The 19,066-nt window shown below is 41.8% G+C and overlaps 1 protein-coding gene across 21 annotated transcripts in view; it reads right to left on the reverse strand.

Moving 5' to 3' along the window:
- PAG1 (phosphoprotein membrane anchor with glycosphingolipid microdomains 1) overlaps positions 1 to 19,066 on the reverse strand; it is a 109,790-nt gene that overhangs the window by 9,089 nt on the left and 81,635 nt on the right. For 7 of the 21 annotated variants that reach the window (XM_088675661.1, XM_035126035.3, XM_035126034.3 and 4 more), the window contains 4 exons: positions 7,589 to 7,797; positions 6,002 to 6,053; positions 4,809 to 4,905; positions 909 to 1,510 (listed from right to left, as the gene is read on the reverse strand). In XM_088675661.1, coding sequence (XP_088531787.1) covers positions 909 to 1,510; positions 4,809 to 4,905; positions 6,002 to 6,053; positions 7,589 to 7,713 — 876 coding nt within the window. In that variant the 5' untranslated portion in view covers positions 7,714 to 7,797. Of the gene's footprint in view, positions 1 to 908; positions 1,511 to 4,808; positions 4,906 to 6,001; positions 6,054 to 7,588; positions 7,798 to 13,991; positions 14,386 to 16,324; positions 16,409 to 19,066 lie in introns of all 21 variants that reach the window. The other 14 variants (XM_060277730.2, XM_088675651.1, XM_088675650.1 and 11 more) reach the window with 4 other exon arrangements.

The raw sequence follows: 19,066 nt of genomic DNA on the forward strand, positions 1-19,066 counted from the left end.
AAGTGCTGTGTAACTGCCATTCAGAGGTTACAGGAAGCCTCTTTGAAGTCAGTTTCAAGGAAGTGGTTTTTTGAACAACATCTGAAAGGAACACAGGCTGATAGGCCTGAGAGAAGATTTGAAAGATGGAAAAATAAACAATCTATTTAATTTGAAATGGGGTCATAAAATGCAGCTGGGCTTTTCTGGGTGGAAGTGGAGAAAAACCTTTGGTTTTTCTCAAAATCAGAATGAAGTCAGGGCTTTCTTGGATCAGGGATTTGGAGGCCAGGATTGTTGTTGTGCTTTTATTCTACTTTTTGTGTTGCTCTTGCTTTCAGACAAGATGATTTGGAACGTTTTATAACACGAGACAGATTCATTAACAATAGGTCGGCAGATAATGCATCGGATGTAGCAGATGCTGATGAAAAATAACCATTGACATTTTAGCAAAAACATTTAGGAATGGTTGTTTTCATACCAGCAAAATAACCACAAAATGCATACAGTCACCTACATTACAGCACTATTTCACTCTTGTGTACAGTACATGCCTGAACATCCATGCATGCACACAAACACAATATTGAATCAAAGTTACAGTAAATGCCAGACGTTTATTGAATGGTCCTGTTTGCTGGCAATTCTGATTAGAAGGTCAGCAGGAAACACCTTAAAACTCCTATGACTAATGAACATATTTCACCCTTATTTCCATTATTTATTAATATAGGACAGCATGTCCTATGACAAACACATAGACATCAGGAGCATAGCTGCCAAGTTATCCCTTTTTTAAAGGGATTTTCCCTTATGCTGAATAGGCTTCCTCGCGAGAAAAGGGAAAACTTGGCAGCTATGATCAGGAGCAGGTCTCAATGCAGTGGCATGCTCTTCTGCAAATGATTAAGCAACGTAAGGTATACCTTGTCAGGTTCACTAGGCCCTTCTACCACCTCTTCCTCCTCCTTGGCTCCTTTCTCCTGCTCATTCTCATTCTCATCAAGGAGTTTTGCTGGCACTGGAGGCGGAGCTTCATCTTCCAGGTCTGGAGTGTTGCTGAGAGGACTCTCCGAATTAACACTCTGGCGGCTTTTTTTATTCCTGTCCACGGAGGCATACTCAGCTGATTCAACTTTACGATCGGTAACATGATCGAGGTTCCCGTTAACCATCGCTGCAGCTTTGGGCTTGCTGTCGCAGCTCTTCTCTGTGGTAGCTGTTGCTGCCAGCTCCTTTATCTCCTTCACAGTCTCATACAAACAGTCCTCAACTATATTTTCTTGGGAGGAGCTGTCTTTCAGCACTTCGTAGGGGCCCTCCATACCTAGACCCTGATCATTTTCTGTATTTCTTGTAGACAGAATAGTTTCCATGGCATTGTTAGGAGGAATTCTGGGTAGCTCCCTGCTTTGATGACATTTTAAGGATCTTCCCTGACTGTCCTGTTGATCCAGCAGGTCAGTAGCAGAGGTTTGCACTTCTTCATAAGGCTGGATGCAAGCAGTTGTGCTATCTTCTGAGAGAACTAAGTGGGGGGGGAGAGAAATATACATAATATGAGCAACATGAGCCTTTGATGTAAGTGCAGAATATAACATCCATTGTAGAAACCAGAAGGGGCACACCTGAAAAAAGAATATCCTGTTCCAGGGAAAGATTTATCCATCAAGGTCCTCAGATACGGTACACTGGATTATGTGTGCTAAGAAGCAGTGTCTGGTGCTCACTGGGGCTGGTAGGGTGGAAGGGAAGGAGACTAACAGGACCTGGAATCAACTGATTCTAGTTGTTGTTTATTAGATTTATATACTGCCTTTCATGTAAAGATCTCAGGGCAGTTCACAAGATAAAAATACAAGATAAAAGCACAAATACATAGTTACAACAGAAACAACAAAACAATACCTCCCACAAACACATTTAAAAGGCTGTAGAATATTAATCAGCCCAAGGCCTGGTTAAAAAGGAATGTTTTTGTCTGGTGCCTAAAGGTGTATAATGAAGGCACCAGACGAACCTCCCTGGGGAGAGCATTCCACAAATGGGGAGCCACTGCAGAGAAGGCCCCTTGTCGTGTTGCCACCCTCTAAACCAGGCATCCCCAAACTTTGGACTACAATTCCCATCATCCCTGACCACTGGTCCTCTTAGCTAGGGATCATGGGAGTTGTAGGCCAAAACATCTGGAGGGCCGCAGTTTGGGGATGCCTGCTCTAAACCTCTCGCAGAGGAGGCACATGAAGAAGGGCCTCAAATGATGATAGTAAGGTCTGGGTTGGTTCATATGGGGAGAGGTGGTCCTTGAGGTACTGTGGTCCTGAGCCATTTAAGGCTTTATAGGATAAAACCAGCACTTTGAATTGGGCTCAGAAACTAACTGGCAGCCAGTGCAAGTCAGGCCAGGATTGGTATAATATACTCAAACTGTCTTGCCCCAGTGAGCAACCTGGCTGCCAAATTCTGCACCAGCTGCACTCCATCTTGCTCCCTGCTGAGTTCCAGAAGTACAAAGCTAAGATCTGGCTATACATTAGAAGGGAGGCAGATGGGGACTGGCTGAGAGCAGACTAAAGTTGGTGGGGTAGTGCCCTATTTGCCCTAATGGGCCCGCCTCCACTGGTGCTTAACCTGTGATATCCTTCAGTCTAGTAAGTCAAGCAAAGATGAAATCAACAACTATATAGGATCCTTTCTTACTCCTACCTACAACAAAGTAAGCCCCTTTAATGGGGATTATGCACAGAAAGTTTGATCTCTTTGAAGCATGTATTAGATAATGTCTTGATTAACTAAAGGTGGTGATTTTCTCGTCAAAAAGAACCCTCAGGAAAGAGAGGAGGCAAGGCTGGAGAACACCCATTCCTAGACATCTTAATTGTCTTTAGACTTTGCAATTTAGATACAGCATCACTTGGCAAGAAATGTGCATAAAATTGTCAGAAGACAATGGTTTATTACCTAAATAAGGGAACCTTTTATATTCAGATATTATAGAATTCAAAGTTATTGTGACTTCTATGCAACTACCATCACTTAGTTGGCCATGCTACTGCAATTAACAAGTGTACCACTTGTACATTTGGGAATTGTAGCTCTATGAGGGGAATAGGGGTCTCAACATGCTTAACCAACTACAGTTCCCAGGATTATTTGAGAGAAGCCATGATTGTTTAAAGTGGTATGATACTACTTTAAATGTATAGTGCAAAAGTAACCTCAAATCAGTGGTGACTTTGTTTTCTCAAGGTGATTTTATTCTCTTAGGCATATATTTAATGTTTTAATTTCTGCTGTTACTTCTGTTTTTATTTGCTGTTTGGACTGAACTTTGTTGTTAATGTATTATTATTATTTAGTTGCCTTGTATTGTTTTGTGAACTGCCTTGGCGGGAAGGACGTGTATTTGAGAGCTGAGGAACGAGCCCTTGAAATGAATACAAATCACTGTGAAGAAATAGTCACACAATCACATCACTTGTTGCGTCACAAGCTGAAAGTAGCAATGAAGCTTCCTGGCTCCCTACCCCAATATCCTGAGAATATGCACCGAGAATAGTTATCTAAGCTGGGGATACCCACACATGTAGGCTTCCACAAAATCTGAAACTCTTGATTGCACAGATCTCATGGAAGCCTACGTAGACATCCATTTCAACTTGTAGACATAAGGGGTTGAGTGCTGTGTGAGCTCAGTGGTGGGGTCGGTTGCTCAGCTCCACGGTCCCTTTCAATTTGTGGTGCTAATTCACATGATTAATTACTGGTGCAGAGGGAGAATCTCCTTCTACGAGATATCTTCAATGGCATAGAAGTGTTGAGTTTCCAGCAATGGTTGTGGAACCTGAGAAGACACCAAGTAACTAAAAAGAGTTACCAGTGTGCAGATCTTTCTGAAAAAGCAAACTCTTGGCAGGCCTTGTGCATGCCACTGTCTCACTGTCTGATACCTGTTCCTCCTTTCTTTCAAACTATTATGTATCTTTAAAATCTAACAGTTAGAGGGAGGTCGCTCCAATATACCAGGTTGTGAAAGACACACAGAATACGAATGTATTTATTTTGAGTTTCTAGTTTATAAAAGCTTACAGCATTATTTTTTTAAAAAAAGTTAGACTCATTTCAAATGTTTAGCCAAGCAGGAAGACTCACTCACTTTTCAATTACCTTCACATTGATTGAACTGAATCATTAAGGATTTTTATAGCTATCTAGTTTACCAAGAATATAAATGTGTTAATTTTACCTCAGGATAGCACTGCAATTATAATTTAGTAGTATCTTTCAGAGACTGAAATGTAAGAGCACTTGTGTAAGCTGGTGCATTTCTTATCTTAAAACATATGACCTAGAGGTACTAATTTTAAAAGCTTATGATAAATTACTACAATTCATAGCTGCCAAGTTCTCCCTTTTTTAAAGGGAAATTCCCTTATGCTGAATAGGCTTCCTCGCGAGAAAAGGGAAAACTTGGCAGCTATGCTACAATTGCCAATGAAATGTATTCAGGTTATGCAAACAAATAGATGTCTCCCTGAATATTGTTTTCCCATACCCAATCACAACACAATTACCAACAAAATCCCTATCTTTTTAAGCATAGTTGATTCGCTTATTTATTTCAACTATCTGTTAATCTCTCTTGGCTAATTCACATATCCATGTTCCTTGCTTGGTAATGGAAGCACCAAGTGATAACCTAAATAACAGACTGAACAACACAGATAGAACTTTTATGTTACCTCCACATCATCTCACACTAAGCATGGTGCCCGTTTGCTGTTGTGAGTGCTGTGAAATCAAATAAATGATAAATCAGTTCTTACCATCACCATTACTGAGTCCTCCATTTTGTTCACTGCTGGCAAGTGGATCTGTAGCCAGACTTGTGACAGAGTGGCTAAATGCCTCCTTATCTGAAGGCTGCAAAGCAAAATGAATGGATTAGCATATCATTTGAACCAGCTATGGGAAGAATTATTGTTGAGCAATTACTGTTATGGATCACTGTTAAAAACACTGTTTATGGAAGACAATCTTACTCGCCTTCAAATGATCGCCAAAGAAGAAGACTGTTATGGAATAAGTTCTAATTTTCAGGATTTGCCTATGCCTTCTATATTGTTTTAAACACCTTGCTTTCAGAAAGGCTACCCAGACATCTAATTTAGTTACCAATATTTCTTTGTAATGGTTGTGGTTTTAGGTATATTTGTTTTTAATGGTTTGTGGTTTAATGGTTTAATTTGGTTTGTGGATTTTGGCAGTGTTTTATTTACAATTTTATTTATACACTGCTTGGAGATTTCTTTGATCAAGAGGTTTATAAATCTTCTTTGGTAAGTACCGTATTGGCCTGCATATAAGCCACACCCACAAATAAGATGCACCTTTAAAAATCAAGGCTTATTTGCAGGTGCAGCCCGCCTCCTGGCACTATGGCATTCCCAGCACTACCTCCCCAAGCTGGCGCCAGGGAAGGCTTGGGAGCAGAGGGCAGGCTGTGTGCCGTTGCCCTGTGCTCCCGGGCTGCTTCCTGCGGGGGAGGAAGCTGCGTCGCTTTGCCACACTTTAACTTTTCACGGCCCGAATTTAGAAAAAAGGTGTGGCTTATATTCAGGCCAATACGGTGAATAAGGTTTATATATGCACAGGGCCATCTTAAGCAGGTCGGGCGCCCTGCGCTGTGGTGTGCAGATCACTCAGGCGCCCCCGCCCCGCCCTGTTTCCCACGGTTGGAGGGCGGGTGCAGCGTGGTTTCTGCGCGGCTCCGCCACGCAGTGCCCCCTACCAACCCAGCGCCCTGCACCACTAGAGTCAATGGGCAAGCCACCCCTGTATATGCAGTAACACTAAACTATTGTTTGTTCAAACAATGATCAGCAAATGAATGGATTATTAGTCTTAAGGTTCACTGTTATTTTAGCCAACAGTACCCTATGTTAGTCTTCCTCTTACTGTATATGCTATGAACTACAGAAAAAGCACTTTCAATAGTAAGTGACTGATTCATTTTTACCACATTCATCAGATTCTCATGGTCCCCATTCTGGTGTTTGGGTCTCTTCTCCCTTTAATGTAAACAAAGATTTAGGTACATAGTTAAAATAAAATAACAGTTCTCAACATCCATTTGTAAGTTTAAACATCAAACAATAATGTTGGTAATGACTACTTGCTGGCCCCAATCCAACTAACATCTTCCTCAAATCAACTGGACATGTATATAAATACCAAAGGAAGTTGCTGCAAACATACAGGGCACAAAACTTCCCTTCCATGAGAGTTTCAGACGCAAGATATTTACATTTCACCACCCTTCTGAACTCAGCAGCAAATCCCACATCAACTGTAGCTGCACTTCTAAAAATTTATTTCGCTGAAAGCAGACTAATTATGCCATTTAAAATCCACGATGCTGCCCATGCAATACACAATATGATTCATGTACACAGTAACTAATTTGCTCCCTGAAGCTTTACTGACAAAGCATCTGCTTTTAATGTCACCCATTATTATATCAATAGCATCAGTGTAACTTTTCTAGGAAGGAAGGGATTTAGTTTAATTGCACTTCTCAGCAAGTACCTGCTCCACAAATATCCTGACACCAAATCCAGCCTAACAACATGCTAAATTATTAAAGTATGATTGCCAGATAATGTCTGGCATTAGAATTTGCATAGCTTGTTAGAAATACCCAGCAGACCGATTCTTACAAAAAATGTCTTTAGTTTTCATCCTCTTGGAAGTGTCTTAGAGACTGCAGGGATTGAGCATGCAAATGAGGGCAGGAGTGTTATCAATCACAAACTTTGGTAAGCATTCTTCGGGGTTATTTTAGTCAGTTCCAATTCAACAGCAGCTTGAGTCTCTCCCCACCCTTGCTATTTTATGTAAACAACAAGGGTAAGGGCAAAGCTATTTATTTTAATGGATATTTCTAGTCAAACATAGCCTCTGTTGTTTGAATAATCAGCAATGCAAAGTGGGCGGCCATAATTAATATGCATGATGCACTATATGCTGGTCTCATTAACAGGCAAAATTGATTGATATTAATTCTGGTTCAAATTCAAACGTACAGCAAAACAGAACTTTGTCTCTTGAACTTGTTCATGAAAACATAATCATTCCTTGATTTTAAGACACTCATTTTAGACCCTCAGCACCCAATATTACACACAAACACGTTTTATGAAATTATAACCACAATCTTTATTTGGTGTGGTTGCCACCTCAAGCTGGGGTTTCCATCCTTTTTGGGGGGGGGGGGACGTTTTGAATTCTGAGTGTGTGCTGAAACATCCAGTCACAAAACAGCTGCTATTGGGGGCAGAAGGAGGATGGCAGAACACAAAATGGCTGCCATGGGGTTTGTGGCATAACACAAAATTAGACAGCCACCCCTGACAATCTTGCACTTACCACGGGAAGTTAGCTATGTTCCGCTGGTGCTGATTTTGTGGCGGTCACACACTATTGATTTTACACACACACACACACACACACACACACACACAATCACTGTCTAAGGGGTCCAACAACACAGTTCCTGTTCATGCCTTTACTGTACCCTGACATTGTATCATGAGCAAGACCTTACCTATCACAGCTAGAGCATAGGAAGAGCAGAAAACTGAAGACCAGGAGCATTGTCATGGCTGCCAGGCTTCCCCATATGATGATGTGAAGCAGCCCTGTACTTAAGAAGCTATCACCAGGCCCCATGATACAGAAGGGGGGGTGCTTTTGGATGGAGGGCAGCTAGTCCTCACAAGATTTTGGCATTTGCGCTGGTAAGAGTTATTCTTTCTGTGGAGCAAAATGGGGGAGAGACAAAGTTCGGTTTAAAGGCTGGGCTGTGTTCAAACTGTATATTTAAAGCACGTTTATAGCACATTACTTTCCCCAAAGAATCATGTAAACCGTTGTTTATCCCTCACAGAGCTACAGTTCCCAGAATCATTATCAAATTACATTTCCTAGGGGGGAAATCATGTGTTTTACATATGTGGTGTGACCGGAGTTACAATTTTAATTCTGCTTTTTTATATTTTCAGAACTACTAACATTTCAGCTACGTTAACCGTCCTGAGGTAATCAGAGGCACCATTATGAAGCTAATGGAAAAATGGGAGAGTTTGTTTGAGGTTGCACAGGTGTGGGATTGGACTGGCAGCTTTCTTGACCACTATTTCTCTTCACCAATGTGCCTGGAATGATGCTGTATCACAACATGGTACCTGATGAGTTCATGGCAGAGTCAATAAGCAAAACTAGTCACTTCCTGATTAGTAGCTATGTCTTTTAGCCCACTATACTACCCCAGCTCTCTAGCAAGGGAGAATGTCTGCATGCGAACAAGTTTAGAGAGGGAAATGATGGTATTTCATAGCAATGAATCCAGACTAAATTTGTTGCACTTAAGCTCCAGTGGGAACTAAGCCACCACACCAAGTTTTTCATGTGGATTTCAGTGGGACCCTAGTGCAGCTAACTGGACAGTGCAATCCTATGCATATCTACTAAAAAGTAAGCCCCAGTAATTTCAGTGGGACTTATTTGTGTGGCAATGTCCCTCCTTCCCGTGTAATAAAGACTCATGACACAGTGATTAAGATTTAATTGGGTGGTTAAGGCCACAACTTTATTGATTATGCATGTTGAGCGGAATTGGCTTAGGCGTTGGAACCTAACAGAATATATCCGACTCCAACCCGTGTGTTGGAGTCCGTGAGAAGTTAACCACCAGTAAGGAGCCCAGTGATGTACATGGCAACTCCAGGCTCAGGACCAAGCCTCACCCCCGCAATCCTTTAACGGAATTACTTCTCCAAATTTTGGGCAGTTGATGACGTAACCTGCCCCTCCTCCATCTAATTGTTATGCAAATTTCCAACGCCTAACCGCCTAACCTAAGTTGTGACGACTTGCTACGAGGTAGGCGAAAAACCCATCATGGCTAGCCCAGTATGGGAAAAGTCCTACCAGGCCCCTGACTAACCAGGCAACCAACTCTCGTCCATAGCAGCGTTCCCTAACCTCTTTTTAAGGGGTGGGTGGGCGGGTGAATTGTTCGCTCCGGCGAACAGGGTAAAAAGAGGCAGAGTTCCCGCCTGCGGGGCGCTTTAAACCGTGTGGCCCCGCCCCGTCCGTCCTTATTGGACAGCCCGGGGGTGACGCAGGCGGGAACCCTCCATCGCGTAGGGGCTGAACTCACAGCCCCTACGCGATGGTACAGTCGGGAAGCCCACAACCCCACCTCCATCGCAGGCGCGGAAGTGGCTTTCTAGGCATGTTGTAGAGGACTGCAACCACAGTCTGGATCTCCCCCCCCCAATAGGGAAGAGGGAAACCAATAGGATTATGGGGCTTGAATCCAACAGTAGTTCTACTTATAGGAGGCCCATTGAAATTAATGGGTATGACCAACTTAGACCCATTAATTTCGGTGCATTTAATCTGGGGAGGACTTAGTTGGCTACAACCCTAGAACTGGAAATAAATACATTTTAACAACTCTGGATAAAAACAAGAAAGGGAAAAGTTGTAAGTATAACACCGATGAAGATGAATTGACACACCTATTTGTCTACTAATTTGCATTAATTGTCTATGCAACAGCCAATTTTTAAAGGTTCAGATGTCCCAGTTTGATAGTCAAACACAGAAATACTCATTTTAAAAAGTCAAATTGTACTGTATTTATCCAGCAAAGGAGCTTTAAAAGCAGATGTTCAGGCTGGGTGCTGAACCACACCATGGAAAAATGAGATATACCCATTTGAAATAGCTGCATGTTAGCCAGGGGCATCTGTGGTGATCCTGAAAAGCTTGGCAGCATTTTCATACAACCGGTAGTGAAACAAATGTTCTGTTCTGTTTTTTAAAAATACAATACCTGTTTCAGGTCAGTTAAAGTTCAAGAGTGCCGGCACAATATGATCTCACTCAAAGCTTTTAGGAATATGACAAAAGTAACTGAGACTACTACCCAAGTTTACAATACTACACAAGTGATTAGTTTGTCTGAAATCACTATGTATCGCCTGGATTTGCCTTCATTTGCCACATGTTTGAAGGGATTCTCTAATGCACTTAAAGTAGCAGAAGGAATGTGTTGCTGTCTCCATCCCAAGGTCTTGTGGTTACCTGAGCCCCAACACCTGTGCATTGAGCAATAACATGGATGACTTCAAAAGAGACAAATTCAAGGAGGATAAAAGCTATCAGTGGCTACCAGCCACAATGGCTAAATTGTACCTTCACTGTCGGAAACAGCATGTCTCTGAATTTCAGGTGCTGTGAATCACAAGTTTGGTTGGCTACTCTAAGAACATGTTGCTGAACTGGAAAGGCCTTTTGCAGGCTCTTACATTCTTCATATGGCAGAGAGTAACCTTACGACCTACACCTCAATGAGCAGTTCTGCTCCTGTGGAAGCAAGCTCTTCCCTTGCAGATGTCCATTCCGAATGCATGCATACTGGGGGAGGGGGGGACGGACAAAGATGGCTCAGAAGTTCTGAATAACCAAGGGAACTGAAAATTCTCCGTCTTGCTATTGAAAAAAACAAGCCTCATGGAATAAATATTAATTTGCACCATGCTCTACCTATTTGAAATTAACTGATCTGAAATTCATGAAGAAACAGGGATAATAATAATTTTTTAATTTATACTTTCCAATTTGAAAACCGGGCTTAGGGCGGCAAACAGCAAATATGAAACATTAATTAAAAGCAACTTTAAAAACAGCTTAAAAACAGCATAAAATATAACATAAGTATAGCATCCATGTCAATAAAATTCAGGGTCATTTTTTTTTGGGGGGGGGAAACCCAGTTTAGTAAACGTCAAGTAATCGCTAGGTCTAACTGGCCAAATTTGGTCCTGCTAGGGCCAGCAAGGAGACCAGGGAAGAGTTTAAATGTGGGGGGTCCCAAGAGGGTTTCTTCATAGAAAAAGGAAAGGGAAAAGGGAATGGAGGATCAGGCTAATTCAAAATGAAGGCCAGGCAGAATAGCTCTGTCTTACAGGCCCTGCGGAAGGGGATCAAGTCCTGCAGGGCCCTAGTCTTGTGGGACAGAGCATTCCACCAGGTCAGAGCCATCACTGAAAAAGCCCTGGCCCTGGTGGAGGATAATCTGGCTTCTTTAAGGCCCGGGACCCTTAAGCTATTATTATTCATGGACCTTAGGGTCCTCTGCGGGACATACCAGGAGAGGCGGTCCCGTGTTTGATTTAGAGTGAGCTTCACTCCTAAGTAATTATTCTGAGCTCAAGCATACAGAATTTTCTACTCTCATAGGTAACAAAAGTTTTTAATAGTTCAGAAGCTTGTTAAATTTTAAAACTAGAACTGTGAGCTTAAAGAACAATTCTGTTGTGACATTGGAGCAGTTATGTGCTTGTTCAACTCCTGGGCACAAGGTGGCAGCATTAAACCACTGTTCCCTGGGAGTGCTCCAAAGCAATCACATTTTTGTAGACTCACAATGCAATGTAACACAAGCCACTTTTAGCACCTCTGATTAACATTTCACAGATATTTTAGTACTATTTAATTGTGGCCTTTTGCACAGTGTTCTGCATGTGATATTAACAAGCACATATTTGTGTCTCTAATGCAACTTGTGCACGCGTGAAAATGTGTGAAAATGCCAGAGGTTAGTAACACTTAACCTAGTTGACTTACAGTGAGACTGAAAGAGTCCTAGTCCTGCACTTCTACACAGGAAGGGGTGTTTGGTATTGTCTTATAAAACCAATATTATCTACATTTTAGTGGATTATTGTCCATATCTGATGCTTTATCCCCACCCCCTGCATTTGTCATACCGTATAAGTGGATGGATTATGATAAGATGGTTAATTTGAAGATTCTGGACCTGCAGTTTTTTTTACACCCATGTTTACTTCTCTAAAACTTCATTTCACTACCAGTAACTACCCTACGGGAATGTATTGACAACTTTTAAAGCTATCCAGTCTGCTCACAAATGCATATTGTTGCATGCCACCCTAATCAACAAGCAGTGCAAGATTCCAGAGGTTCCAGGCACTTACCCAGGATTCCTTTTGGAATGAGGCATAGCAGAGACTGTGGTAACTTCATGATATATGGCTTATTTACACATACATACATCCTGAGCCTACAATGGAGGGCCTCACAGCATTAGCACCTAAAAACGGTATTGTTTCTCTCATAGACGCAGCCTTGGATTCAAACAGAAATTGAACATTGCTCTCAAATGTTTTACAGTCGTCCTTGGCTCCTGAATGCCTTGGGAGCCAAATGTTCCGGCTCCTGAACGATCGAAAACTGGAAGTGAGTGTTCCGATTTCCGAAGGTTCTTTTGGAAGCCGAACGTCTGACACAGCTTCCGATTGGCTGCAGGAGCTTCCTGAATCCAGTCAGAAGCCGCGTTTCAGAAGTCGAACGGACTTCCGGAATGGATTCTGTTCGACTTCTGAGGTACGATTGTACTTCTAAGTCGCATCAATTCCCCACTATCTGGCTTTATCAGTTGAGGAAGAGGGGCTCCGTCTGGCACTGAGTTCTTTAATCCCCCATCACCTCACCAAGGCTATTTTTTGGAATTAGAAAGCTTGATTAGCTGTTAACACTTCCTGGATCCAGGGAATGGAGAAGGCTGGCACCCCCTCCTCAAACACATAAAAATATAGAGAGAGATTGCTTGCATATTAATTGCCACAGCAAAGTTTTAGAGCCATGATAAAAATCCTAAATATCACGAGAAGGCATTTAATACATTGAACACTATTTAGCTTGCACTTTTCACATGCAAGTAAATAAATAAATACACAAGCTTACAGAGAGATCTAGAACAGACATCCCCAAACTGCGGCCCTCCAGATGTTTTGGCCTACAAATCCCATGATCCCTAGCTAACAGGACCAGTGGTCGGGGAAGATGGGAACTGTAGTCCAACACATCTGGAGGGCCGAAGTTTGGGGGTGCCAAGGTGGATCTCAGTGTCCGGGCTGAACAATGGTGGCTGTGTGAGTCTTGGGTATCTGATTTTAACTCACTCCTGATACTCTACAAGGGAAAGGAAATGTCCCGTCCCCCCCGGCCAGAAGTAGTGTTTAGAACTTTAGAGCTTGTCAAAAGGTCATCTTGAGAATGTGAATTAATCTTAAGGAACGGAATTTTGCTGGCTGTTTTGCTTCTTATTATTTTGGACTAACTTAACAAGAATACTTGACTCCAGTGGAAGCTGCGAAGTCATAAGAATTCCACACTTGCATCTTTCAAAGCTAGTGTCATTCTTATTATCTGATCTTGGGAGAAGCTTGCTCTCACCACTGTTTCTGCCCTGTCAAAATATGAAAAAACTGTACTGCAAAAGGATCATGTTTTTTTAATATGTGTCAGGAAAATCCATACAAAGGAAGGACTCCACCATAAAGCCACAGATAAGCACAAGAGATGTGCTAAAACAGGATCAGTCAGTCCAAAAGATTATTGCAAAAAGCGTGCATGAGATAATCAGAGATGCAGATGCGCTCAAGCTGTCAAAGCTCAGTTTTAACACCTTTTCTGTTTATTAGGGTGTTGCTGTTATTTCTAATCCAATTTACAATGTTCAGTGAACATGTGTGAACTGTAGCTACAAAGATGCTATAAATCCCATCTTTTTCATCACCCCCTTGCTTGATACCAAGGTAAATGAGGCGCGTATGCATAGCCAATTACATTGAATATGGGTATGTGAACACATATGCACACAGACATATACTTTTCAAATGCAAACAGGCTGGTAGGTTACCATCCTTTCATTTTTATCTTTTTCAAGGAACACACAATCAGAGAGCTGCTTTTTATTTCTTTTTGAATATGTAATTGGGTCTCCAGGAAAAATAAAGATGATCATTAATAGTCATTTAAATATGAAGAAATGGTGCCCTTTTCTTATTTAGCCTCTTTAGTTATTTTATCATTCAACAATCTGTTTCAGACAAGGAATTTCCTCTTGTTACCTCAAATTCCTAAATTATCCCTTTGACCTCTGCAACCTGGTACATATTCTTGTCATTCCATTGGATTTGCTCTCCCCTCTTGAAGATTTCTGGCAGCTAAGCTCAGAGCTCTTTCCTGTGCCCATTTGTCATGGATGAACTTTGTTCCACCTTTGACAGTGTCCATCAGTCCCTTCTCATGCTTTTGGAGAATTGTTTGATTTCTTCCCCATTCTCCTCCCTTTCCTCTTGCTTCTCTAGGTGCTGTTTGGCAGAGCTTCTGGTCCTTGTTGCACCCCAAGAGCTTCCTTTTTAGGACTTCCCCTCCATATCCCTCTGCTTCTCCTTCAGGGCAGCTGCTTTCTTGTCTACACTGAAAATCCAGTCTCATGACTGCCAGGCATCCTCTTCTGCACTGGAAGTACAAAATGTCCTCATCAGATTCCAATAGTCCTGAGAGAGCACATCAAATGTCGCCCATTTTACCACCACCTCCTTATAGCTCAACTGAAAACGCCAACCTTTGCCCCTCAAATATCCTTCCACTGTTGCATTGCCTGACAGACCCACTGGGGATGGTGCAAGATTTGCTGCCACTGCTTTTTCTCCAAACCCTGCCTCTGTGTACTGACCTCACCCTCATTTGCTTTTGCCCCCCCCCCAATACAGAAGTGTCTCAAGTCCTGGGTCTCCAAACCGACAGTTCCCCATTCTGAGGAAAGACCCTGGGAAATGCAGGGTCTCTAAAGAGTGAGATGTTCTGGGAGAGATTTCAGCCACCCTACCCAGACAGAATATATATAAAGTTGCGCAGATCGTAACCTGTGTTTTATTACATACATTGCTTAAAGAGAGTTTTCTGATGAAGTTGTCTACGGCTTTTTTGCCAAATAAAAAGAAACCTATTGTGACCATATTTCTTTTTTATAAAGCATTTTATTGAATTTTCCAAATAAACACATTTAAAACAATAAACAAAACAAACAAACATTCAAAAACAAATAACACACACAACTATCTTTTTAACAATTATTCCCAAATTTCTCCTTCTCAATGCTCTGCCGAGCTTGACTTCCCTCCCTCCCCTCATTTGGTTTTCTATTCAGCTCTTATCTCGCAGTTCCTTTATTCCATCCATTTAAAATCAATTCGTAGGATTTATTTCAGTCCTGCAAGTGTCTTTAAACTTCTACAGTTCTTTTCCATATAGTCCACAAATTTACTCCAGTCTTTTTGGCACCCTGTTTCCCCCTGGTTCCGGATCCTGCTAGTCATTCTCGCTAGTTCCGCACAGTCTATCATTTTTGTCTGCCACTCTTCAATCGTCGGTAAAATTGTGACCGTATTTCAACACAGAAAAGAAAGCCCAAGGGTCCATGCCAAGTCTCCTGTGCTCCGAAAACTAGACCTTATGTTTCATCCCGAGCTCATCATGACTTCAAAACTATTGACCTGCAAAATTGTAGACAGAAAAATCCAAACTGCTTGCTGCCCCTGCTGAGGCTCTCTGAAGCAGCCGAGCTACCACCCCATTTGCAGCCCGCCCACCCACAAAGGTGGTTGCAGAAATTTGGAGGCAGGCAGAGTGGGCCCAATCCCTGGAACAGCTGCAGTTTAAATAAGGAAATAAATAATTGAGCCCCACTCAGGCCTGAGGATGGCTGTGAGAGCACCTCAGGACCCAGAGGATCATTGGCCAGCTCAGCCCCACCCTTGGAGCAACCTAATTTGGGAACTTTCATCAGGCTCTGCTGGCAGGTTTGCCCCGTTTGGTGGGTGGAAGGGGGAGGTCTGCATCCCAGCAGAGGGATGCAAGTGTTACTCTGACAGCAGCCAAGAGGAGGCTGCAAAGCGAGTGGAGGGATGTGCCCACACAATCCAAACCCCCCACGGCCTGGCATAAGGCGAGCTTGGATTGCAGCCTTGAGTTAGCCACGCTTCAGATGGAAATTAAATGGAACAGTAGTTCAAATCGCACAGCACCTATCTTGCATGCCAAGGGAACCTAAAAATTGATAGCAGAGGCATCGTGGAAGTGTTCATGAATAGTAATAAGGTGATGCGTTGTTTCCTATGGGCTTCACTAACTACTTAATTAATGTCTATAGTGTGGTACTTAGGGAATGCAGCCTTACCTAATAAATGACCACAGCATACATTATTGGCTAATTATGGTATATCATTCTCTCTCTCTCTCTCTCTCTCTCTCACACACACACACACACACACTGATGAGTTTCAGGAACGTAATTACAGTGCTTATGCATTAAGAGCTTACTGATGCAATCCCTGCCTCCCCTAGTTCCAAATTCTCAATGGTTTCCTGGATATAATATACAGCCATGATCACTTACACTTAAAGAATTCAATTGTTTAGACCTCCGCCAGGATTAGAAAAGGGTGATCCGAGCTTGGAATATGTGAGCTTTGGCATCTGCCTGTCAAGAGAGAGAGAGAGAGAGAAGATACACACACACACACACACACACACACACACACACACACAATAATTTTAACATTGCATATATCACGTACTTTGTCTGAATTTGCGTGCAATGACTTTTGACGTACTATATTTGTTGGTTTTTTAGTTTGATTTTAATGGAGTGGTGTAATTCCAAAATGTATCTGCAAGATGGAGGAGAAGGTTCTGGATTCGGAGGAAGAAAATGTACTGTGGGATTTGATTCTGGAATTTTTTTTGGAAATGAAAGAGGAGATACTCAACCCTAATGGAAAAACATTAATTTTGGAGGAGAAGACTGCTGAACCAACAGAACTGAACTTCGAATCAGGAGATTTAATCTGTGAAAAATATAAGGAAGAAGAAGAAAAGGAGGAAGAAGAAGAAGAAGAGAAGAAAATCACTGTTCCACCGGTGGGAGGGGAGGAACAGTGAATGGACTTGATTCGAAAGCCCCCCCAAAAAGGGAAAATCAGAAAGGTTGCCGTCCCAGTGAGAGGGGGAGGGAAGGATGTAGGTTGGGGACAGAAAGAAAAGGAGATTGAAGATAAAATGTTGGGAATGCAGCAGTGGGAGAAGTGGGCAGAGCAAGGGTTGTATTGGGACAGAGTAGGAGTGGGGTGAAGGTGGGATATTGATTTAATTTTTATTGAATGGGTAAAGACGGTCTGAACTTGGAAAGTTTTAAGGAGCTAGCTGAAATTTCTGGAGATACCGATTCCAAAGAAAGGGGGGATGAATTAGTTTAAAGACTGGATTATAGAAGAAGATATAGAAAAGGATGTATGGATATTTTTGGGTAGTGAATAATGGTTTTGAAATTGTATAAAAGTTAAGAGAATTATGATAATATAGGAGAGGAATTAAAAGGGTTTTTTTGTAAGGATAAATGTGTAAGAATTAAGAATCAAGGTTAAAATATGAGAAATGATGTTAAATTAAGATTTGGAAATTGCAAAATCTAGATAGCAAAATAGGAGCTCAAAAGGGTGATGCGAGGAAGTCCGTAGAGTTAAGATATAAGAATGGAGAATGTGTTTTTGTATTTTATTTTTTTTCTTCGTTCTTTTTTTCTTTTTTTCTTTTTGAAAAATCAATAAAAATTATATATTTTTTTAAAAAAATGTATCTGCACGTGGTATATGGTGAAATTTCAATTAAAATGGTTTCAAACAACAAGAAAAAAAGAAACAAGCTGAGGATTGATTGCCAAGCAAAAAGGTAAACTATATTCTGGAGTCCGGCAACCAAACCAGTCATAAAAACAGAAAGAATTTGGAAGCATTTCTTTTTACCCTTACATTTACTTATTTTTTTGACACATGGTGTAAGGCCAGTGCCACTTAGGCAGGGAAAATGCACCCTGATAGCTTTTTAGCTTGATGTATGTGTGGAGAAGCAATAAAAAGCCCAGAAATTAAAGCTCTCTTCATGAAATGCATTTTTCAGTTGTGACACCATAAATTGGTGACAGCTGACAGTTCCAGGAGAGGCAGAGCTAATTCAATTTTAAAAATGTTGTTTGCAGAAGCACTTTGACTGTACATAATTTTGCCTTGCTAATTAAAGCAGTTGAAAAGGCTTTTAATGTGTCAGTTCTCCAGCCCTTGCTGTCCTTAACAATCTTTTTCACTTCATCTATGACACCACCAGAAGATTCTTGACTACAGATGCCATCCATTCTCAAGATTGCATCTGTTTCTCTGACCAATTTCCCCATTCTCCCTTGGGACATCTCATGCTACTAGGCACAGCATAGTCTTGGGCAGTTTCCAGGCGTCTTAGAAGAATAACAGAATTGTAGAGTTGGAAGGGACCCTGAGGGTCATTTAGTCCAACCCCCTGCAATGCAGGAATCTCGGCTAAAGCATCCATGACAGATGGCCATGCAACCACTGCTTAAAAACCTCCAAGGAAGGAGAGCCCACAACCTCTAGATGGAGTCCTTTCCACTGTCGAACAGCTCTTACTGTTATAAAGTTCTTCCTGATGTTTAGTCGGAATCTCCTTTCTTGTACTCTCCTCCAGCTGAGGAGAAAACACGCTCATTCACTCTTCCATGTGACAGCCCTTGAGATATTTGAAGATGGATATCATATCTTCTTTCAGACTCCTCTTTTCTAGGCTAAACATACCCTGCTCCTTCAACTGCTCCTCATAAGGTTTGGTTTCCAGACCCTTTATCATCTTAGTTGCCCTCCTATGCACACATTCCATCTTGTCAACATGCTTCTTAAGTTGTTGTGCCAAGAATTGGACATAGTATTCCAGATGTGGTCTAGTCAAGGCAGAAGAGATTGGTACTATTACTATTACTGATCTGGACACTATACTTCTGTTGATGCAGCCTAGAATAGCATTGGCATTTTTTGCTGCTGCATCACACTGTTGACTCATGTTAAACTAAGACCCCTAGATCCTTTTCACATGTACTACTTGTAAATCAGGTGTCCTCCGTCTTATATCTGTGCATCTAGTTCTTCCTGCCTAAGTGTAGAACCTTACATTTGTCCCTATTTAAACTCATTTTGTTAGTTTGGGCAGAATTCTCCAATCTGTTAAGGTCCTCTTGAATCCCGATTCTGTCTTTAGTGCCATTAGCTACCCCTCCCACTTTGGTGTCTTCTGCAAA

This window comes from Zootoca vivipara, chromosome 8 (assembly GCF_965207765.1).
Source record: "Zootoca vivipara chromosome 8, rZooViv2.hap1.1, whole genome shotgun sequence".
Classification (NCBI taxonomy): Eukaryota; Metazoa; Chordata; class Lepidosauria; order Squamata; family Lacertidae; genus Zootoca; species Zootoca vivipara.